General features: G+C 38.4%; 1 protein-coding gene across 2 annotated transcripts in view; it reads left to right on the forward strand.

The window, feature by feature from the left end:
* The window catches only part of LOC108676776 (transcription factor AP-2-epsilon), an 83854-nt gene that overhangs the window by 32454 nt on the left and 30925 nt on the right, over positions 1–20475 (forward strand). Inside the window, exons 5-7 of one of the 2 annotated variants that reach the window (XM_018164912.2) lie at positions 13979–14140; positions 16080–16137; positions 19798–19987. In XM_018164912.2, the coding sequence (XP_018020401.1) occupies positions 13979–14140; positions 16080–16137; positions 19798–19987 (410 nt within the window). The remainder of the gene's footprint in view (positions 1–13978; positions 14141–16079; positions 16138–19797; positions 19988–20475) is intronic. The other variant, XM_018164913.2, reaches the window with a different exon arrangement.

Consider the following 20475-nt stretch of genomic DNA (forward strand, 5'->3'; position numbering starts at 1 on the left):
TCACACACGCTAAGGCAATCTTTATGAGGTTAGGTTTGCCATCGCACAAAAAAGGCCGACTCTCTGCGTTGCAACATCATAATAACGACAATTTTCAGGTCCCATCTTATTCAGTTGGGTAGAAATATAATTTCTTACGAATGAATGTATTTTGTTATGTAGCACATCAATGAGAGATAGATAATTATTATTTCGATGTTCAATCCCTCTGCTCGAAGATGATGCAACCCGAAAAAAATATCGATTTAAGTCTAATTTATAAGTTATTTCATCACAATTGTTATTGCTTTTGATTGGCTTGCTTCGTACACTCACATCTCTTGTGATGAATTTTCGTGCTACCTGGCCGTGTTATTACACTTCCACCGAGTCACTCGAACGAGATTTTCGATTACCGACTTAGTTATTTTGTTTCCTTATATGCAGTGCACTGACGTTCTAGTGACTGTAGCTTGGGGAATAGTAAAACTAGACCCGACTCCTCATACCTGTTTTTTATTGTTTTTTTTTTCTCTGCCTGCAACTATCACACCAGCACGTATGTTGCCATTATTTTTCTATTGCCGTTATTCCAGTTGGAGTCGTGTCAAGATTTTCATCTGCCATTAAAATAACTATCCTACAATATTTTTCCACTCTGAAATATTTTATTGAATATACTCTCGTTCACCCGTTTTTTATTAGTTCGTTTCCAAAGCATACAAGCTGCTCAATTCAATCACGATGGCGAGAATCGATGCATCAGATAAAAAACATCATACTTTTATGATAGACTGATAGTCATGCACACGTACATTGCACGTCCTTAGTACATGATACGCATAATAAATGCCATATAATACGTACAAATCGAAAACGTGTTGCCATGTGCAATAATGTAGCGTATAGGTGCCGTGCTTCTCCTCGTTCCCAAGAAAGTAAGCGTAAGCCTGCGTTCGCTCTGTTCTTCCTTCATCGTCTCATCTCGGGTTAAAGAATCTTAAAGTTATTCCAGTTCGCTGGCATGCTTCATTATATACATGAGACAGTGCAAATGCGAATATTTTTATATCGGTTATAGCCTTTGTTTTAAACTGTATTGATCAAAATTAAAATTTTAGTTTTTTCACGTCTGTCACATTATTAACCAAAAAATTGTTAAAGATACAAAACTTAACAATTACCGCTTGCAAATTTCAAACATAATTCGTGAGTATTTTTCTAGTCTTGATGCAGTTTTGTCATATTGCGTTCATCAAGAGCACAGCAGCTTTCCCCTGAAATTAATGAAGTTTTCTTCGTAAAGAAGAGCATGCCAGCCTCACTCCATCTGCCAGGAATGTCTGTAAGTAATGCCTGGAATTTCACGTGTAGCCCTGCTTCGGAAATGGAAGACTGAAACGTATGCGCTGCGGCCGTAGTCTTCTTGGAACGATGAGCTAATTACATCTCGGGAACTCCCTACACTCTGTAACCTGTCTTCGGTCTGTCTTACGCTGGCAATGACCGCAATAGAGTTGATCTCTTAAAAAATATCAGTAGGTTGAAGTGATACTCGTCTTGCTCATCGTTTTCACGTTTTTAGTTCAAATGCTTCTAAAATTTCTATATCCCGTACAAATTGTTGAGTTTCCAAGCCCAGTTGATATCGAATTGCAATCACTTCATTGTGAATGCTAAATTCCGATAAAGGTCTAAAATATATTCAAATTTTCTTCCAAAATTCTTTTCGGATTTATCTGTTCTGAAAAGCTAGACGTTGAAATTTGTTCATTTAGACATTTACCATAGAAAATTATTTGGTCACGCATGCTAGGCACAGAAGTATGCCAGATAAAAGTAGATTAAGGCTTCTGATTTATCTTTATCTTGATTTTATGACAAGCCTCGTTATTAGTTGTTAGTTAATTTGGAAACATCAGAAGTGCTTGATCTGAATCATTCGTTCGATGCGTCGCGGCACTCGCTTATCTTTTTAATCGCAACTCGACTATTTTCACTTGTCATTTCATGTCTCCGGATTCTACGAGATAAGAGTGAAACGGGGCATTATTTTATCAGCTGAGCCGATTTTTATTTCATCAAGAAAGAATGAATAATTTTCGTGATTTTTAAGAATACAAGGTGCGGTTGGCAAACCAATAATTTCAGGCAATATATAATAATATCTTAATATCTTTGGTCATATATGATTTTGTCAAACAAATTTTCTTCTAGTGCAACTATTAGAGCATTAAAAAATTTTTCTTGACATTAAATTTCCAGCAAATTTTATCTTCAAGAAAACGTACTGCAATTTTCATGGCTATACACGCGTCTTTTCTGTCGCCGGTCCAATCTAGCGAGAGTTTTTTCATAGCGCATTGTGCGGCGGCCGCGACAAACTTGCAAGTCATTGTTTGATCAAATCTGTTAAAAAGCTCATGCTATTAGGGAATTTTTGCAGTCATATTATGTATTAGCGTGACTTTTGCCTGAGATAATTATGATGGCGGTCATTGTATCCAACATGTTTCCATGTCGCCATACGATACCCATGATGAGGCGAGTACGGGCCTTATGCTTTATCGTCCTCACCATAAACATGACACTCATGGCAGAGAACTTAGATGCACGATTATGCGTGGATTACGATGGATGTTTGTTTTAATCTAACGCGTATGCGTGGATTACTATGGTTGTTTGTTTTAATCTAACAGGTATGCGTGGATTACTATGGTTGTTTCTCTTAATCTCACGCTTATGCGTGGATTACGATAGTTGTTATCTTAATCTCACGCTTATGCGTGCATTACGATGGTTGTTATCTTAATCTCACGCTTATGCGTGCATTACGATGGTTGTTATCTTAATCTCACGCTTATGCGTGCATTACGATGGTTGTTTGTCTTAATCTCACGCTCATGCTTGGATTATGCTTGCCGTCGATCGTAATCTCCATAGCGTGACTTTTGCCTGAGATAATTATGATGGCGGTCATTGTATCCAACATGTTTCCATGTCGCCATACGATACCCATGATGAGGCGAGTACTGGCCATATGCTTTATCGTCCTCACCACAGGACACTCATGGCGAAGAACTTAGATGCACGATCATGCGTGGATTACGATGGTTGTTTGTCTTAATCTCACGCTCATGCGTAGATTACGATGGTTGTTTGCCTTAATATCACGCTCATGCGTGGATTACGGTAGTTGTTTATCTTAATCTCATGCTTATGCGTGCATTACGATGGTTTTTTGTCTTAATCTTAATCTAACGCGTATGCGTGGATTACTATGGTTGTCTCTATTAATCTCATGCTTATGCGTGCATTACGATGGTTCTTTGTCGTAATCTCGCGCTCATGCTTGGATTAGGCTTGCCGTCCATCTTAATCTCCAACCCACACTCGTCAGACAATTTTTCGTATGACAGTCCATTCTTAGTTTTCGCTCCAAATTCAAATGAAAAGAATGGCTAGACTAGTACATAGAAATTGCGAGATAAATCTTTCTTTATTAATGAATAATAAATACTTTAATATTAAACACAAGCCCATGGCGTGAATGCCAGATGGCGATTGCTTGTTAAGCTTCAAGAAATTTGTAACCCTTGCTTGTGATGGCTGTCACACGGCTAAAAATTTGATAATAAATGAAAGGATGTGTATAATCTCTGATCTTACGCAGCTTAGTTCATCTATAACTGCCGTGTTTTTTTCAATGTTAACATTTTAGCTTAATGATGTTTACGAATATTTAGCAGTTACAATCCATAATTTGAAGCCTTTCTTTTATACATACATGGTCATCCTAGAAATAGCCGTAACTCCAATAGAGCTCATATATTGAGGCCAAGGCGAATTGCAATAATCGACATTCCATTGCATTATATGGGCATCACGGGAAGGAATCTTCAATCATTTACTGACACCGTTCAAAATCTGGTCCAGGTTCAATGATTAGCATTTGTTTATGTTGGCTGGCAGCATCGCAACGCGCATAGTGTTTCCAGTGTGGACGACTATTAATTAATTGTTATGTCGTGGGTATAGTGGCAGCCCAGAGGTTCGGTACTTAATGAAGCACCGTAGTATTAAAACACTTTATTGCACAAATTACAGTAAAACATTGCACAAGGAACAATTCACTCTAGTGGACTTATCGAGATATCTGTGACTCGACACTATCAAGTTTCAGCATGACGTCTCACTAGACCCTTGTTGCCATATTGAAGTCAACTTTCATACTACTCGTTCCTAATCCGCAATCTCTATTCTCGATTCTAACTTTCTCTAAAACATTCCTACAATACAAATTCTAATTAAATACAAATTTACAATACCTATATATTTAATAGAAGCCTTATATTACAGCAGTCAAATAAAATTTACAACAAGCCCTCTACAGTTATGCTATAGCTAGAACACTTCATGTAAGACAAGGCGATGTATAGTTCAGAACACTACTGGCACAGGTACGGTGATGTGTAGTATAGAACATTCCCTGTACAGTCCGAGCGCTGTACATTATATACAGAGTACTTAGTACAAGATGGGTGCTGTATAGTATAAATTAGGAGCTGGATCACATTCCCCGTCTGGCAGTTTATCATCCAGCTGAAGCTTGAGTCGTCAAACATCGCCGCATAATCAGCCTTTGCTTTTATGTTAAATTAGCCGTGNCAGCTGAAGCTTGAGTCGTCAAACATCGCCGCATAATCAGCCTTTGCTTTTATGTTAAATTAGCCGTGCATAATGCGCTGATGCGCTACATACGCTTCTCGAATACCGCCTCCTTTATTTGGATGCAGTATCTATTTTATTATCTTGAACTTGTGTAGAACTAAATTCCAACCTCAATGAGAGCGTAGTGAACGGGCATCTTAATATTCTTAATTTGTTTTCTCTCCGGTTTAACTGACCCGTGAATCACGAGGTATACGATTTTTTGCGAGTCCTCGAAACTTAATTTTCCTCCTTATAGCTTTCGTCATTTGATATGAATAGATTTTTTCTATTGTATCTAAAATCGTTACGTAATTGAATTATCTGATAATAAATTTTTGAAATTTTAGATTTCATAACTTCGCAATTATTTTTCCTCGCTTCTTGTTCACATAGAGTTTTCCCTCTGAAAGACCGATCACCTTGACAACCACAGTCCATTGTAACCACGCCCGCAGCTTGAGTGATGATTTTAGAAATTTAGGGCAATGACTTTTAGCGGTATCCATTGATTGAATTTTCATTCTTCACCTCGATCTATTTGATAAAAATTATCCTGGACTGATGTCGATATCATAGCGACCTGGTGGCGTTCGATCGGCAACTCGGTTGCGTAAAGTAACCTATTGCTGCGGTGTCGCCGCGCGCGTCGTAATCCAGCCAAAATTCTCTTGAAAGTGAGAACTTTCGTTTCCTTCTCATGTTCTTCACTTTTGTATATAATTATCCTTCATGCAATCGGTCGGCCACGTGCATTCGAACTCGTGTTGCAATACAGAAGCCACTTACAGCAGGTCGTCTGCCGGAAATGAAATAGTTAGTGCAATGACTGGCCCTGGTCTGCGATCATTTATTCATTACCGTTGCGGTGGTCAGACGCTCCCTCATTTTGCGAGTGCAAGGCCTCCACAGGACGAGAAAGTCACGCAAAGCTGCGCCCCGTCAGCTTAAATGCGAAATCTTGGTCAAGATATGCAAAAAGTTTTCGTCATATGCTCCTTCAGAATATCTATTAATAATTTAAATCTGCTTTTCGATGTGACATTAATTGGAAAAATGTAAATATCTTGAATCGTTCAATGGCTCAAATCAATCTTATCTTGTGCCTCAGACATCGATATTATTTTTTTATGTATCTTACGGTCTAGAGTTTATCCCAATGTCATACTACTGTGCTTTTAAATCAAGTCTGTATATATTCAGTCGTTTATTGCTTTCGAAGCCACCACTTTTCAAGTTTTGATGTCAATTCGATTTAAAGTATGAAATAGGAGGTGCAGCTCATCTTGCCTTTGGAAAGCTGTGATTTACTACAATTTTTTTCTAGTGATGTGCATAACACTTGCGCCTGGTCATTCTGTGAACGTCGGTTGAGCGTTGTAATTAATTGCTTTGCTACACGCGCTCACTGCACTCATACAGTATAGAAAGAGAAAGTCGCTAGTCCCGCCAAAAATAATGGCATCCTGAATTGTTCCATGCGCTCCTGTTCACCGCAATGGCGCCTCAAAGGACACAACGGCGATTTTTGGTCTTCCCCTCAAATTAACCATCCGTCCCGTCTCAAATTCCATTTAATTTATTATGAATGGATATTTATTCTGAGCTATGTTTTCAAAATGTTTAAAAACAATTTATTCTCACAATGTATGCATAATTGCTATGAACCAGTTAAGGACTTTTTCAGTTGATACTCGTTTATTCGGTTGCAGTATTGAACTATTGTTTTTCTCATGTTTGAACAAATTTTGTTTCCCTCAGGTATTTCATGAAATGTTGTCCTCAAATTTCAGCACAATGGTTTAATGGTGCCAATATTTTACAACTCTTCAGGCTGACAACAGCGAAGGTCTGCTCACCAATGGCCCGTATGGCGCAACCAGCAACTTTCAGCCTTGGAATTGGCGCACTTTTCCTTGCAAAATTTACTGCTATGAGGGAACAGTCGTTTTATGGAGGGTCATGGAGGCAATCGCCGCTCTTCTACTAATTTGTGCTGTCCGGTGTCGGTGGCTGTAAATAGGCTCTTGCACAAACCATGTTCGGGCTCTAGTTACGTAACTGTGAATTAGCTTGCAATTCTCCAGCGTGAAATATGTTTGTATTGTGACTTTTGCTCCCTAATTTTGGAATATCGAAAAGTTTCCTTGCAAAATTTACTGCTACGAGGGAACAGTCGTTTTATGGAGGGTCATGGAGGCAATCGCCGCTCTTCAACTAATTTGTGCTGTCCGGTGTCGGTGGCTGTAAATAGGCTCTTGCACAAACCATGTTCGGGCTCTAGTTACGTAACTGTGAGTTAGCTTGCAATTCTCCAGCGTGAAATACGTTTGTATTGTGACTTTTGCTCCCTAATTTTGGAATATCGAAAAGTTTACCTAAATCTAAGAATGAAGTTTAAATAATTACCAGCAAGCGTATTAGACACCATCGTGTCATGCATGTGCGCACGGATCGTCTTACGCTAATAATGCGCGTATGAATTGATCATTACCCGGATTTTTTCCTCTCTTATACCACCAACCGTGCAAATATGAATATTCGGCTGCCGCGAGTTTTCTGGTGCCACCTGTCACTAAGTTTCGCATGCATATTATTTGTTATAAAGTCCTCGTAAGCTTTATTCAAGTCCACGATTTGGGATCAAAGCTAAGTCAAATTGTTTGTTTGACCAACTTGTGTAACTTTGAAAAAAAATTTATAAGCAAATTTGATGGTAAAGATTTTCCGAACGAGAAAAACACCTGCAATTCTGTGAAACAAAATGCAAAATGAAACTTCATGTGAATATAAAATCACGTGTTTTTCGCAACCACACAAAACTTTAAATGCACCATTCTCGAATAATTTATTTAATTATGAGACAATCATTATTCGTTTCCGTGTTTAAGACATAAAAAAAGACGTTATTCGAGGGGAGCGTTGGAGGCGCGCACGAAGAGTTTGAGGCCTTCTGACCCGTCACGTGCCGGGCGGCCGAGCTGCTGTCGTCCCGTGTACTCTATTGAACTTTTGCTGGCCTCCTTAAGTTTACGTGCATTCCCTCCTAACAAATGTCAGTTCTGATGTAAGAGTCGCTGACGTGGCAGTCTTCTATTCTGTATCTTATTGAATATTTTCAATTTTATGCATTGTGCAAACATCGTGCAAGAAATTCAGAATTTCAGATATGGTTGACAATAGAGTTCAATTTTAAAAATATCATAAATAGGGCTCAGTCGGATCTATTTAAACCGAGTGTTTTCTCGACAATTTCAAGAAGATTCCATTCGATAAGCCACACTGCATAAGCGATTCTACGAACAAGGTGGCTAAGTCCGATGGTCGTTCGTGTAGGAAACATTCTCTTGCTTGTTGGCTCCACGTGGAGTTGAACTCTTCGCGTCTCACGAGCCCAATTGTAGTCTTGAATTGCTCACCGGTTCGTCGACACCTATACTCATACATTACTAAGTACGGGCTTCATTGCACCGAAGCTTAACCTATTCAACTCGCGCATCTCCAGCAAGCCAACATTTATCATATTGCCAAATTCAAATTACCGTCGACAAATCGTGACTGAAGTCCTCTGTTGCTTCTTTGCATCCGAGATGACTCCTTGTACAATTTTATGGTTGGTTTGAGTTCTCAGGAGCGTCTCGGACCACCCATGACTCGAGTCATTTGTCTGTGGCGCTCTCAACTCGAGAGCTTTTATTTAACCGAGCTTGCCTTGTTTAGCCGCACACCCACCGCTGAACGAGATCCCATTTGTCTCCAGCTTGTAAGCGCCTACCCAAAACTCCCGCCTGCCCTAGCTCTTTCCAGCCTGCCTGGGACCATACTTTCCAAATTCGCTAAGTAAACGTAAGTACTTAAGTCCCGTGTACTCTATTGAACTTTTGCTGGCCTCCTTCTTAACTTTACGTGCGTTCCCTCCTAACAAATGTCAGTTCTGATGTAAGAGTCGCTGACGTGGCAGTCTTCTATTCTGTATCTTATTGAATATTTTCAATTTTATGCATTGTGCAAACATCGTGCAAGAAATTCAGAATTTCAGATATGGTTGACAATAGAGTTCAATTTTAAAAATATCATAAATAGGGCTCAGTCGGATCTATTTAAACCGAGTGTTTTCTCGACAATTTCAAGAAGATTCCATTCGATAAGCCACACTGCATAAGCGATTCTACGAACAAGGTGGCTAAGTCCGATGGTCGTTCGTGTAGGAAACATTCTCTTGCTTGTTGGCTCCACGTGGAGTTGAACTCTTCGCGTCTCACGAGCCCAATTGTAGTCTTGAATTGCTCACCGGTTCGTCGACACCTATACTCATACATTACTAAGTACGGGCTTCATTGCACCGAAGCTTAACCTATTCAACTCGCGCATCTCCAGCAAGCCAACATTTATCATATTGCCAAATTCAAATTACCGTCGACAAATCGTGACTGAAGTCCTCTGTTGCTTCTTTGCATCCGAGATGACTCCTTGTACAATTTTATGGTTGGTTTGAGTTCTCAGGAGCGTCTCGGACCACCCATGACTCGAGTCATTTGTCTGTGGCGCTCTCAACTCGAGAGCTTTTATTTAACCGAGCTTGCCTTGTTTAGCCGCACACCCACCGCTGAACGAGATCCCATTTGTCTCCAGCTTGTAAGCGCCTACCCAAAACTCCCGCCTGCCCTAGCTCTTTCCAGCCTGCCTGGGACCATACTTTCCAAATTCGCTAAGTAAACGTAAGTACTTACGATCTATTTTCTTGTCTATGATTGGTGGATTTTGCTTGAAAGGCCATCAATGATTGGCTAATGAACTTACGATCTCTTAACTCTTTTTGAAAGTATGGGCCCAGCTGATGCGCAGACGAATTTCCGTGGCCAGCTTTAGTTCAACAGTCATTTAATTAACTACCGTCAGTCTTTAAGGCTTTTGTGTTGATGATTACAGTGAATTATGCCTCAAGCAATAGCCGCGTTGACACAAATTTTTCATTAACTATCTCGTACTATTAAATGTACAACAATTTGTTATTTGCGCAGGCCTCAAAGCTATTTATTAAGTGTCGAATATGATCTTATCTCATTCATCTCATGTAGACAATTTCTGTAGTCAAACTTGCAATGCAAATACAGACATACCACTTTGTTGGAGTCGTCAAGATGCAGTCGATGATGGAACATCAATCTTTTCATCGCGTTGGAAAGCAATTAATGTGCAAAGCATGCATGTAGCATCGATGAATCAGTGGAACTCGCTGATAAGAATTGCGGTTCTCAACGGCTAAGTGGACCACCGTGGCATTGCCAGTATAATTGCACCGAATATTTCGTTCCCAGTGCAGCCAAGCATAAGCTCACGCTCCGTCACTTAATCACATTCAATATTTATTTAATAGTATGGAAATATTATTAATTAAATAATTTGAATACTTTATTCATTAAATTCTTTGAAAACGTTGTATATTGCATACTTTGAAAACAGTATTATTAATAATGTTACTCGTTTTGTTTCATTTTATTCCCACTTTTATTTATTCAGTGGGGCGCTAAAGTTTCTTTTCAATTTTTACGACTAACTTGCCCTGTATCATCTTAACTAAAACTATTTCTTATTAAATATGAAAGCTTGCCACGAGTTTTGATATGAATCACCAGATCGACTTTCACCTTTCTTAGTGACAGTCCACTAAAAATTTCATTTAAGATGTTGAGTTGAAAGACGTTTCATCAGAAAGAAATTAGATTGTGAAAAGAAAAAACCGGCTTTACAAGGAAAAAGCACAAAAAAGCACAAGGAAAAGCGTTGTATTTTTATTCGCATGTAAAAATAAAACGCCTGGTCCTGCAAGTAAACCCTCGTGAATAACAATATTTGCATTGAGTCATTCATTGGTTAGAGAACAAATATCTCTAACGGTGCCATCAATTTAACGAGGGATGGGGAAATTCCAGCGGTTAATTTTGTGGTAAACTAAAGCATTTAGGTTCTAACTCGATCTTTTAATTTACGCCGTCGTCCCATACTTTCGGGCAACTTAAATCATTTCCATGTGGTGGTGGTGCGGGGCCACAAGGTAAGTGATGAAAAAACAAGAGGTGGCACAGAGTGGCTAGACAGAGGAAGACGAAATAGAAGACAGTAGGAGATAAAGATCTCTTCTTGCGCATAATTTGGTTGTCTGGGTTTATGGGTTAGGTTTGGGCTGAGTGGGGGATGAGGGAGAACTCGTCAGGGCTATAATTGATTTCTATGAGGGAGTGAAGGGGGAATCGTGGGTGTGATTCTAGTATTGAACATGCAAAAGCCGTCGTTGAGAATGTGTTGTCCTATGGTAGTATCACTTGTGATAATTTTTATAACATGGGTGTAGTCCTTGATTTTGATTATGTCTTGCATATGAATTCAGTTGTGCAGTCGTGTGATTTCGTCTTTTATTTCTGTTGGTGTCTTCCTCCCTATGTCTTTGTCTAGTTGTTTAAAACAAATATAGTTCCTTTGGATCGGAGGTCTAGGGTGATAGTGAGTTGCAGATTGATTTTACTGAATTTTTATTTTACTTTCTGTAGTTTTTTGAGGTCAATAATTTGTCAATGGCGTAGGTGTCATCAGAAACAGCGTAGAATCCGGTCGCAGTGTCCTTGAGTCTTATTAATGGGGCGTTGAGGTCTCCAAAGGTTGTTTGGGATATGGCAGGTCGGTCACTTGGCAGTCTAGGGTCTATTTTCTTGAAGTTGAATCATGCAGGTCTGTGGTTTCGAGGGGACTGGTTGCGTTGATGGTTGATGAGGTGGTTTGGAAGATGATGAACGTGGATGAAGTGATGAGGGTGAAGGTTGTAAAGGCCGTGAAGGATTTGTGCCCTTGGCCCGCTGGGACAAGCCCGGCGGGTCCGGGGCTGGAGGAGGGGGAATAATGTAGAAACAGATGTTAAAAAAATAAGAGTAAGTCACAATACCTAGTAAAACGCACTTATTTCAGGGGTTTACAATAAATCTGATAGGTTTGGCACGAGCACAGCGCACTAGACACCAGAAAAACATAATAGCCACGAGGGACCAATTCCATGTACTGTGCTGACTAAATGTATTTGCAGGTCCAATCAACACCCGACAATCTGTAATCGCAGAAAAAAAAAACCACGAGCAAGAGAACGAGTTGTTCGCAAACTCTGTTTGTTCTCCAACCGAAGGACTGCAGTACTCAAATTATTTTCTCATTCCTGCATTTTGGAGGATGGTCCGTTTTAGCACCCTAACGTGCATGGCCTCAAGTCCAGATATTTTATGACTCGTTGGTGTGCTCAGCTTTAACATGGAGTTGTCGTAGGGCAGCGAGGCGTCTCTTGGCCGGTAAAACTATGTTTGTTCTGACATGCCGGAGACGCGCTGTATGGTTCGCTGGAGCTAACCAGTATTGTCTCCTTATAGCAGGGCTAGCATCATCATACCACCTACGCCATGCTTCACTGCAGGTCACCTAACAGTCCCTAAATGAAGCCCTAAAAACTGAATGAAATGTCTTAAATAAAATGCCCGGTTAACAGAAATATGTAACCTGCTTATCCAATTGAGTTAGAAACATAGGCTGACGTTACTCGAGTGCAATAATTCATAATAATTTTACATGCCAAACAAAAACCTCAATTTAATTGGTTTGAAACTATTAACTATTCCAACCATGCAATGCTAGCCCAATAACTAGAAAACCAATGTCATTGAATAAATAAAAACCTAATAAAAAAATTTTTTCCATCGCAATTGACCAATCAACTTCAAACTTGAGATCATACCAACTTGAGATCACTCAGCATTTGAATTTTAATTTTAGGTAGTTCGGATTCCGGCTTCTTTTTTTCTTGAGGTTCAGAACAGAAAACGCTGAAATATATGTTATGTGTTATCAAAGTACTAATTTCGCGTAAAAATGATCCCTCACACTCGCAGCTGGTGTCACGCTTGCTGCCGCTTGCCGGACTCTGCTAGCCCCAGCCCGCCTTGTGTGACCAACACACATCGCTTACCACATTGCAAATATATCGCGTGCCAGAGAAATCTTGGCCCGTCATGCTCTTCCTCTGCGAGATATTCAATTTTAGTGGAGGTGCAACAAATACATTCATGTCTTGCTGTCTTGAGCTTTGAGTTATTTCTTGTAGACTTGCTGCGGTTGACATTACGGTTCTGAATTACCAACGGCTATCTACAAATAAGGGCCCGTTTTCGCACCCTCGTGCTGCTCGCATCTCTGAAGGAAATTTGTAAGCGAGAGGATTTCACCAAATTTTATGCGAGTTTTTCCCTGTTTGCGATCATACTGCTTCTACAGTAATTAATTTATCGCATTTTAATCTTTTGCGACCCCAAACCCTTACTACAGAGATTTAGAAACTTTTTTTCTATTATGTTATCACACTATTCGATTGAAAGTGTTCGGCAGTTGAGATTCAACCATTCAGATCATAAAATAAACGATTTTTTTGCAATTAATCCTAAATTCTCTGTTATTAATTAATATAATTATTGGTATATTATTGGTAAGTTACAGAAGCTCTTCCAAGAAGTAAGTATACAGTGGATTAGAGATTAATTGCTTATTGTTGATGCAACGAATGTGAACTCCTATTGATTCCATGATGGTGCTTTATGGTGTTTTTTGTCGAATTACATCTTCCTAGATTAATTTATCGTATTTTTTCATCTTTACAATATCCATACATAGCATCGAAAAAGTTGCTTAGCTTCAATTTATGGTAGTATATGTTTTGGAAACTCGATTTTTTTACATCAAAATAAGAGATGAACACAATAAAAGTTCTATACTCTAGCTGCCTGTTTTTTCAATCTAACATTTCCAACATTTAGTTTTAACCAAAGATGAAAATCACGGCGACCTTTAACAATTTTATATATGTGTTGTTCAGGGACAAGTGGTGAAAATGAGCATCTCACTGGACACAGCAGTACTCTCTATTAATTGTTGCATGGCTAACCTCTTTTTCAACAATCTATCTTATCGGTTATTTACATACAACCCTTAATATCATTAACCTAGAGGACCATCGATCTCAACTCATTATTTATATTCATTTACCTACGACACTTGATATCATTAACCTATAGTACACAGGACTACTGATCCCAACTCATTATTTATATTCATTTACCTACGACACTTGATATCATTAACCTATAGTACACAGGACTACTGATCCCAACCTCATTATTTATTTTCCAGGGATTAACTAACCACCGCCATGCCCTTCAATCTCTGTTAACTAACACCCACCCTACCTACTCTTCTCATCCAGCCTATAGATCCTAGACGCCAAACTGTGGAAGAGCAGACTGGTGTTGGGACTGGTGGAGGTGGTGGAGGTGATGGTGGTGGTGGTGGTGGTGGAAACATAATGGGAGCTACCAGAGGATATCGCCGAGTGGAGTCGGCAAGATCGTGGGATGCTGTGCTTGCGGTCAGAATAATTGCTTTTTCTTGCATTTATCTTAAGCCGTGCAAAAATTAAATCGTTTATCTTTTTTAATCACTAATCCATTTTGGTCGGTTATTGGTAACTCAAATCGGGTATTAATTAATGTTAAGTCTTAATGAAAATTATCCACTTATAACTTGACTGTTAAAACAAAAAAAAATCACCATCATTTGAACATAATTTAAATTTTTACTTTCTTTATATTCTTTGTTTTTTTTTTAACATGAACTAAACTTTTTCAATTCTAGTCACTCAACGGTTATTTACTCATGATCATAAGAAATCAAATGGCCAAGTTATACGTGCTAAGAACATAAATTCGCATTATATTGGTGGTAAAACAATGTCACTGAATATGTTAATCAATTTATTCAATTTTTTCAATATTTCATAATACTGAACTGATTTGTATTAAATCAGTTCAATTTATTTGCATGTAACTTTTTCACTATTTTTATCCATCGTATTATTATTAATTACTTTCATTTTTAACTGCAAACAAGATTTAATTTCTGTTTTACAAACCTCGTATCATACTTTAGTGTAGGCTTCTCTTCAACTTGAATCCATTCCAGCTATTGTATACAAATTCGTCGATTTTTGACACTGAAACAATCTAACCTGCCAAAGTAAAACCTTGATTTTTGTCGCCTTATAGTAGTGTCGAACGCATACAAGGAGCTGAAACTGCATATTTCCCAGCAAGATAAAGAAAAATCTATAGTAAAACGAGCTCATCGAAACATTCATTTTCCAATAAGCTAGCTACTTGTTATTTAAATATCACATGACATCGGCGAATATCAAATGTTTAAGGAAAACTTGAATTCCAACATCAAGTTGCGACAGTTCTTCAGTTATTCGGTGCACAACTGAATTGTCAGCTCCATGTTTCGAATCATTGCGAAGGATGGTGCTTACCAAAGTTCGCGACGAGCTCCATCAACAATGTTTTCCTTAGCAACGCTCAAAAAACAGTAATTACGAACAAGCAGTAAATTGGTTCAGATTTTCAACCCCTTATTATTTCATGAGCTATGAACTTTTCGTAAAACTCTTTATTTTTCCGTCTTTTATCAGTAAATAATGCGAAAAATTTCAACTTAAATGAAACTTCACTATTGGTGCTCTAAATATTTTTTTCATCGGCTTCGGCTTAGTCCGTTTATAAATATTGTTAATTCTTGGCGAACATAACAAAACAGCATCGTACACATACGCATTCGATCAAATTTCTTTATATCGGAACTAGCGTCTTAATTCCTTCAATACGATTTTGGCTCACGAGGGCGACTGAACCAACAGCCCTGATCCTACAAGACTGATCCTACAAGACGCAGGTGTAGAGCCTCGACTCCTTTGAGGAGCCCCTTAAAGGTTATCCTGCAATTAGGCTCACATGTTCTTTAGAGGCACCTCATCTTATTATTCCGCTTACTCTTGAAGTCATGAACTGCTCGACAAATTCAATACGGCTTTCTTTTGTCAGCAAGCATGAGTTATATTTATGAACACAAAACACTTTCTTGCGTAGCTCGACTTCTCTTTTGCGATCGCTTCTATTGTTCAAGAGTTGATCGAGAGCTACAAAATAGTTGGGAGTACTCCTCCGCATCTATGACCAGTAACTGAATAGCGCCACATATTTTAACTAGTGACAGTTTGAGAACATATAGAATGAATTACTATTGGTAACTCCGTACAATAACTTATGCCTATTCTAATAATAGACTTTCAAGGCCGACTAAGGTCCTCCGACGATAACGGACTGTATTTTTCCAGCGGCTCGATCAATTCCAAGAAATCAATGCGAGTGCCATGACATATATATATATTTTTTAATATGACAGATCACCTTCATAAGTGTGAGAAAATTTTTGAAGTTCCTGTTCTGTTTTAATTATGTTTTTTTTTTCTACAGGGCATTGTTGAATCCGAAGGCACCTTTACCGGAGACATTTTTAAGCACGACAGTTTTGGTGAGTTCATATTGTTAATTTTTCTTTTACTTTTTGTTGATTTTCTTCGTCGAATATACATTCTCATCGAATTAAATTTGAATGAGAAATATCCAAGAAATTTTTTAGATAATTGCTGTGGGATTCAAGTAAAGTTCTTGATTTGCAAATTGATGTTCGAAACTTAAGTAATTTTGGTAAAGCTGCGAACTTCATTGCCGGTAGTAATTAAACAACTTTCTAGATATGTAGTCAATAATTTTATTAAATAACATTCATGGCATGCTATTTGTTATGGTCGATAGTATTACACACGAGTAGAACAAGATTTTTACATACGGCTTATTAAAAGTTATAAAGAAAATCTAACGACATGGGCCTCTTTTCCACTAAAAAAACCTTCAACTGTAGAAACACTGTGATTCGTTATAATTTTCCAAGCAAAAACCTGATTAATTAAAGCCAGTAATATTATTCTGATTAGCGTGCCAACTCTGATGCTGATCTCCCACCCGATTATGCCCCCCCATATCCTGGCAAGTAGGCCGCCTCTCTCCTCCACATTGCTTGAGTGGTTCACATTTTTGAGATTTTAATTAAAGGGAAGCAGATCGCTCGAACGTTTCAGGCCACCGAGAACACCGACTTTTGCTCGCTAGTTTTCTATTTTATTTCATACACTTGCTGATTCTCGACGATATTACTAGATTATATATCTCGATTTTTACAATTTATGCCATTTAGAAATTTATTGAGAAAGACAATTGGGAAAATTCAACTTGTGAAATTCTATTTTTTCAATTAAAATTGTTCGTGTTGAGTTGCAATTCAGATAAATTACTTGTCCGTGACTTGCCGATGTGCGCTGACTTCAAATAGAAGTAATTCTTTCTAATAGTTTTGAGCAATGTTGAGTTTTAATTGTGTGCAAAATCCCTTCATAACAGTAGTTTCTATACGTAAACTGGGCTTGCCATCTCAGGTACTTCCACCAAAATCTTTCAGAATTGTTAAACGATTTGCGAAGAAAATTACTAAACATGAAATCATCATCTACATACACGTGAACTTTTTTATAATTTTAGTTGATATAATAATGTGGGGCTGCCACTTGTGCGCTTGAAATGAACCTCAGTCGCTTAGAGATTTATCCTCATATCAAATCACTTCGTTGCTACGCACCTCAGGTGATGCTCTAGACAAGTCGACCTTTAGACGCCGCCTAGTTACTGCAAATAATAAGTTCTGAAATGTATTGACTGTTTATACTGTCATTTGATTTTTCCGGCATGCTAGCCGCCTTTGAGACTGAATTGAGCCTCCACAGTTGGCTCCACAGATATAGGGTGCTTTATCATAAAGATGGACCGGTTCAATCGATGATCTTTAAATGCGAGACTTGTCATGGTCCCATTTAAACGACGAGTCTATTGTGACGGCAGTCTGCGATAGCGCGCAACTTCCTTACAAGGAGCCACGTCGTTAAACTGATAATTTTATGTCTCCTACAGAACCGTCGGAGAAAATCAAAGTCTATTTTCTATCGACAGCAACGGGTGCGTGAAAGCGCAGCTATGGGGGCGAAAAATCATTAATTGGGCAAAGCGTTGACTTTTTTACAACTTGACCGAATCCATGTAATCTCTAACTACCATTTTAAAAACCCATAAAATGAAGGAACCAAATCAAATGAATTTATTTTCACAGATATAACACAGATTTAATTTCACTGTCGATATAAAATTATTATTTTCATTATAAGATTGATTTTTGCGACAGGTATTTAAGTTTTTTAACTCAAAAATTTAATTTTAGTCCTGGAGCTTGTATAACCCTTTAAAAATGCTAATCGTTCAGGCAAATAAGAGATCAGAAACACAGATGGCTTTTCGTTATTAGTTTGGGTGAGGCCTGTTCTTATATACAGCAGCCTTTCATGGTCGCTCTCTGCGGTGACAGCGCCGAGTGATCGAACATGAAATTCCAGGAAGCCAAATTTTCTGATACAGTTTTGGCCTTCCACTTGACTGGCTCAACAAATTGATTTGGCTTGTGAGGATACAATGTATTAATCGCTTGAAAGGCCTGCTATCTCCAATGTAATCTCGGCTAGGGCGGGTGATCGTTTACAACCAATTTAATCAACTTTATCTAATGCCCACTATAGTTTAAAATGCTCCTGCGGCCGTAGCTCTAAAACAATTGGGCTAAATCAATAGTAGATTCAAAGCATATTTCCATTTAAGAGACTCTACTGTCGGTAAAATTATCTGGCAATTTCTTTTTCAGGTATTTTACAGATCAAGAATTTGTTGCAAGTATACAAAGAGATCAAGTGACACAAAATAATCAGAATCTAAAATTTCTCGCGCAATACTAGAGAGGTTACTCATATCCACTAGATGCATCTAATCAATCACAAAACAATGCAAAACTGTTCATTATTTCTCACGTGCAACTGTAAATGAAGGCAATGACCACAATATGTGCGTAGCTTTTAAGAATGCAAGACATAGTCAGTGTTATCTTTTATCTCAAGAGCTGCATATGCAGTCGATTGATATTATCAGTGATACGAAGGAAACATGCTGGGCCAAAGCTGCTGCAGTTATTATTCTGCTTTCTTCCGTGTTCAACCGGACATCTCTAGAAATTCGGTTTACCGAAAATTGTCTTATATAGTTCGTTATTGAGTTAATATACAATCGTTTATCGAAAAATTGATATCATCGGGCCAATGTATTCACATGAGATTGAGTAATAATTTTCCCTGCTAAACTCATTTAAAGCAAATGGTGATAACGATTTATGCGTTCAGTTCATAAGAGCTTTGACGAACATTGCTCTGTCTTAAGCCGGCATTCTGATTCCTGGTGCGTTCCTATATAATATAAATTATTTAACTACATTGCCATCATTGTGCCGTCAATAGCTTTGAAGTTACAAATTGTCGATTTTGGAGATTTTCCACGTTGTGAACATCGTAAGGAGGCTGAAGCCATTTGAAGTCTAAAATATCTTGAAATTAGTTTTGCAGCATAATGATAATACGTATTATCGGGTTCATTAGGCATGATCTTGACTCTCTAGCATATATCGATGTATAATGTTACTTCCGGTTCAAATCTGACTAATTCAAACGACTTCGATACAATATTGTACTTACATTGCCATGAATCTTCCATTTCTAACCTAAGAAGTGACTTTAGCTTCTATTTCTAAGAACTATGATGACGAAATGAGTGATTATTAAAAAAAGTATTTATTTCATCCATCTATGACTACTGTTGTCGATAGCTTGAACTCCTGTAGATCTATCAATACTCTTTAATGATATTGCTAACAGGCCGTTAGAACTCGCAAAAATAATCAATTATACTTTATTTTCTCATCATTATTTCAATGCATTCCAATTGTAGGCTTATGCTGTGAACAAAATCATCAGTACTTCTACTCATCCATCGAACCCCCAATCATTTTTGACCAGGTCTGATATCTAGTTAACGTAATTCCTTTATCCTTCACTCATTGATTTAGAGCACCTGAATAACCCACGCATTCGATGGCCAGGCCTGAAGAGCGAGAAAGGCATGGGGCTGAACGCGACTAGTTAACTTAATTTCTTTATCCTCTACTCACTGATTTTATAGCACCTGAATAACTCACGCATTCGATGGCCAGGCCTGAAGAGCGAGAAAGGCATGGGGCTGAACGCGATGCCGAGCGGCAACGACGTCTTCTGTTCGGTGCCGGGTCGCCTGTCGCTGCTGTCCTCGACGTCCAAGTACAAAGTGACCGTGGCGGAGGTACAGCGTCGTCTCGCGCCTCCTGAGTGCCTCAACGCGTCGCTGCTGGGCGGTGTCCTTAGGAGGTGAGTGCTCCGCGCAGTCCCGGTTTTATTATTGTAATATGAATACCCTTTAATCAATGTTTATCTTCATGGTTTAGTTTTTTTTCTTTGCAATGAACACTATCAACTTTGATGCACATTTTTTCCAAAGTCAATTCTTTACAATAAAAGTGTTACGACTAATGGCATTTCGGAAGTGTGTACTTTCACCCAAACGCCAGTTTTCTACAATTATTATTATTTCAACTGATATGAGAAGATGGATGGGAATTTAATTCACACTTGTAAAAACTTTATTTGAGCTCTGATTTTGGATAGAGATTATAGTTTTTTCAATCTTCAAATCATCGATTGCGAATTGGTGGCAGAAATAAATTTTTTATGCGCGTCAATCGAAGAGCAAATTTTCGAAACAAATAAATCGGTGAGTAAAATTTCGAAGCAAATAAAAATTAAGGAAGGTCCTGAATTGCAATGAAAGCCTGAAGAACAAACCGCCGGACCGTTAT

Source organism: Hyalella azteca, unplaced genomic scaffold (genome assembly GCF_000764305.2).
Source record: "Hyalella azteca isolate HAZT.00-mixed unplaced genomic scaffold, Hazt_2.0.2 contig2218, whole genome shotgun sequence".
In the NCBI taxonomy this organism is placed as follows: Eukaryota; Metazoa; Arthropoda; class Malacostraca; order Amphipoda; family Hyalellidae; genus Hyalella; species Hyalella azteca.